Genomic DNA, 4184 nt, shown 5'->3' with positions numbered 1-4184 from the left:
CTGACACAATACAATTAAGGATCATTCACAACAAAATATGACAGTATTTACAGCATTGCTTTGTTCCCATTCATTAATGTAGGAACAACTTCAATTCAAATTCAAGTTTATACCAACTTGGTCTTATTTTTGGTTACGATAACATTGTGGTCAAATTAACTGCTGAAATGAGAACATGGTTACATTGCTACAACACAGCTTGACAGGGACCTTTCAGATGATTAGGCAGGTTGTAGAAAAGCCATCAGATCACAGCAATTAACTTGGTGAGGGCCAACAGAAATACGGGCCAGAAATAAACAGTAAAATATATATATTTTTAAAAATGTGAATTAATATAGTTCAAAATAGTGTATGGGACAGAAAAAACACATTTTTGTAAATTAATTCTGTCTGTGACTTGTTTGTTGACCCGCATTACAACATAGCATATCAACATTAGATCTTATTAAAGGATACTGCTCCAAGTAGGAGGGCACACACACAACCTTTTTGGAGAACTCCACAGGACACGAGAGCTTTCCCAGCAGTTCCTCATACTGACTCAGTGCCTCTGTCAGATTCACGCTGTTACCCTGGTTAGCAGTAGCAGGGGGAAAAAAAAGTCATGAGACCTATACTGTAAGTGGTATGTTCTAATGCTTAGCCATAATAAAATGAAACCTAACTCATCCCCTTGTTAGCTGATCTCGCATACTACAAAATATTCCTCTGACAATATAAAACTAAATTGTATATTAAAATATAGTAGCAATGATCGGGGTCCAAGCAGATTGCGAAAAATGCTTAATTTGACTGTTGTGTAGCAGACGACCAGGTGCAGATGACTTGTAGGAGTTCAGAAATTCTTTGATAACTTTACATCAGCAAAGTCTGTAGATGATCGTGCCAATGTTTCGGGATAACTGGCCCTATGTTTTGACCAAGATTTTGAGAAAATTGAGAAAGCTGCAAAATTTGACAAGACCACTGGAGCAAAGATGCAGATAAATTGAAAGATGAAAATGAGCACTGAATTTTGATTTACAGCACCACCTTGAGGTCAATGAATATCATTTTATGTGGGTAGTAGGTGGAATTTGCAACCCACCTGCTAAGTTTGGCAACTTTCGGTCTTACAGTTTTTGCTGCACAAACAGTTTTAGGAGGAGGAGAAGAAGAAAAAGGAGAAGGCTCCAGCTTATTCCCTGATTGGACCCCTAAATTTGGATCATAAAGCTTAGATCTAAGAACAGTGTCATCCCTCCCTTCAAATAACACTGCTATTTTCTGCCTGATCAAACTGGTTTAACAGTGCTGCATTCTCTCCTAGGCTGCGCTTGGCCGTCCCACAATTCCTTGCGGCAGCAACATTTAAAGCCACGCACATTCTCAAACTCTAACCTTGCAATTTTTTCTCTTTGTTGGAATCATTTATGATACTTGCTGTAATCTAATGCTGTTTCAGCACCATTTTATGTTTCAGATTGTTGAAATATGCCATAAAGTGTTGTATTAGAATGTTATACAATAAAAGAAAATGATCACCAACCATGTAAGTTACCATTGGCTATTAAGCCTTTTCTCTCCAGTTATGCCATAATTTGCTAATATGCATATGTCTTGAACTGTCAACAATTACTGAGACCTATATGCAAGGTATGTTAGTCTTGTAAAATGATGAAGTGAGGATATTGTTGCAGCATGTAGGCTAACGTTATGCATTAGTTATTTTTCGCCAATGCATTCTCAGCCTAATGTCATTAATTTTACTTCAGTCACATATGCTGACACCCTCCCCTTAATAAAGACAAGGATCAAGCTGTATAACCTCTACAGTAAATGTAATGTATAATTTTATACAATAATTGGGATTCACGTTGATAAGTACGGGTGAGCAGGAGTGTAAGCAAGCTTTCTCAATGTAAAAACCCTTTCCATTATTTGGTGACTGTTACCCTATAGGCCTTTTTGCTAACTTGATTATTTATTAATAAATTTCAGTATGTTGTCAACCTTTAGATGGCCTGCATTAAAACAACACTAGGCAGTGTCAAAGATGCACTTTTTGTAGTCCATCTTCTGAACATAGTAGTTTCATCATGGCAGATAAATGTAACTGTAAATGGGGCGGCTGTGGCTCAGGAGATAGAGCGGGTTGGCCGTTAATCAGGTTCAATCCCTGGCTCCCCCTGGTTGCGTGTCGAAGTGTCCTTGGGCAAGATACTGAACCCCGAATTGCCCCTGGCGGCTATTCCGCCAGTGTATGAGTGAGTGTGAATGTTAGTTTCCGTTTGAGCACTTAGGCTCAATGTATGAATGTGTGTGACTGGTGAATGCAGATGTAGTGTAAAAGCGCTTTGAGTGGTCGAAAAGACTAGAAAGGTGCTATACAAGTACAGAGCATTTACATCATGGCAGGTCACGTCAGTAACATTAGGTGGGGCAAAAAAAAATAAAAATCTGGCAAGTCTGATGCCTATTTTCTGTCTACACTAAACACACCCAGCAGTTACTAAAAGTACGACTCACCTGTGTGAGATATTTCCCAGAGGGATGCAGGACTTTTATGGACAGATCCAAAATGAGACGCAGGAACTCCCATGTAGAGTCTACAATAAGCAGTTAGACAGGTTTAGACAAAAAATGAATTCCCGGCATTGCATTTATTCCACACCATACATCTATACCTACACACACCCACATTACTGTGTATAACAAAAATAAATACAGAAACCTTCTTCTGGCTCCGTGGATATTGGGATTGCAGTGAGGTCATTAATAACGTAATCAAACGTCTTTCCTTCCTGGACATACTTCTTCAGCACAGGGACGCAGTCCTCAACTAGTATCTGTAATGCATGAGACGAGAGAATCCACTAAATTTTCCTCTTAAGTTCCTTTCATTTGGAAAATATGGTTCATACATGATGTGTCTGAAGACTCATCCAGGTCATAGTTATTTAAGGTGGGTTAAAAAAGTCAAGGGCCAATGGACTGTGTTGAAGATACTTGAGGACATTTTACCAAGAAGCTTCTTCAATTCTAACGGACTGGCAGGGAATCCCTATTTAACCTCTGAGGGGGTTGTTATTAAGGTGATGGTTAACACCTGATTTGTTAGTGCTCCAGGCTGTTGTAACCACAGTCATTATGGTCGTTGGAGTCACCTGAGGCTGAAGTCAGAAGACTCCAACGACTATAATGAGTGTTGACCCCACAGAGGTTAAAGAGCTGGAATTCCCTGCTAGTTAGTCAGAACTGAAGAATCCTCTGAGATGACAGGCGAAGACAAAGTCCAGTTGCCAGTTTACCCCACCTTGGATTTATACACTGCTCAAAAAAAATAAAGGGAACACTAAAACAACACATCCTAGAACTGAATGAATCAAATAATCTCATTAAATACTCTTTACATAGTTGAATGTGCTGACAACAATCACACAAAAATTATCAATGGAAATCAAATTTATCAACCCATGGAGGTCTGGATTTGGAGTCACACTCAAAATCAAAGTGGAAAACCACTTTGTATGACCTCCCTACAACGCCTGGGCATGCTCCTGATGAGGTGGCGGATGGTCTCCTGAGGGATCTCCTCCCAGACCTGGACTAAAGCATCCGCCAACTCCTGGACAGTCTGTGGTACAACGTGGCGTTGGTGGATGGAGTGAGACATGACGTCCCAGATGTGCTCAATTGGATTCAGGTCTGGGGAACGGGCGGGCCAGTCCATAGCATCAATGCCTTCCTCTTGCAGGAACTGCTGACACACTCCAGCCACATGAGGTCTAGCATTGTCTTGCATTAGGAGGAACCCAGGGCCAACCGCACCAGCATATGCTCTCACAAGGGGTCTGAGGATCTCATCTCAGTACCTAATGGCAGTCAGGCTACCGCTGGCGAGCACATGGAGGGCTGTGCGGCCCCCCAAAGAAATGCCACCCCACACCATTACTGACCCACCGCCAAACCGGTCATGCTGGAGGATGTTGCAGGCAGCAGAACGTTCTCCACGGCGTCTCCAGACTCTGTCACGTCTGTCACATGTGCTCAGTGTGAACCTGCTTTCTTCTGTGAAGAGCACAGGGCGCCAGTGGCGAATTAGCCAATCTTGGTGTTCTCTGGCAAATGCCAAACGTCCTGCACGATGTTGGGCTGTAAGCACAACCCCCACCTGTGGATGTCGGGCCCTCATACCACCC

General features: G+C 41.9%; 1 protein-coding gene across 1 annotated transcript in view; it reads right to left on the bottom strand.

Moving 5' to 3' along the window:
* Positions 1 to 4184, bottom strand: part of sms (spermine synthase) — a 51618-nt gene that overhangs the window by 1089 nt on the left and 46345 nt on the right. The window contains exons 8-10 of the mRNA XM_046039875.1: positions 2717 to 2831; positions 2512 to 2591; positions 460 to 575 (exon numbers count right to left, since the gene is read on the bottom strand). Of these exons, the coding sequence (XP_045895831.1) occupies positions 460 to 575; positions 2512 to 2591; positions 2717 to 2831 (311 nt within the window). The remainder of the gene's footprint in view (positions 1 to 459; positions 576 to 2511; positions 2592 to 2716; positions 2832 to 4184) is intronic.

The sequence above is a fragment of the Micropterus dolomieu genome, linkage group LG23 (assembly GCF_021292245.1).
Source record: "Micropterus dolomieu isolate WLL.071019.BEF.003 ecotype Adirondacks linkage group LG23, ASM2129224v1, whole genome shotgun sequence".
NCBI classification, from domain to species: Eukaryota; Metazoa; Chordata; class Actinopteri; order Centrarchiformes; family Centrarchidae; genus Micropterus; species Micropterus dolomieu.
Note: the sequence above shows the minus strand (reverse complement) of the source record. Positions and strands in the feature narration are given on the sequence as shown.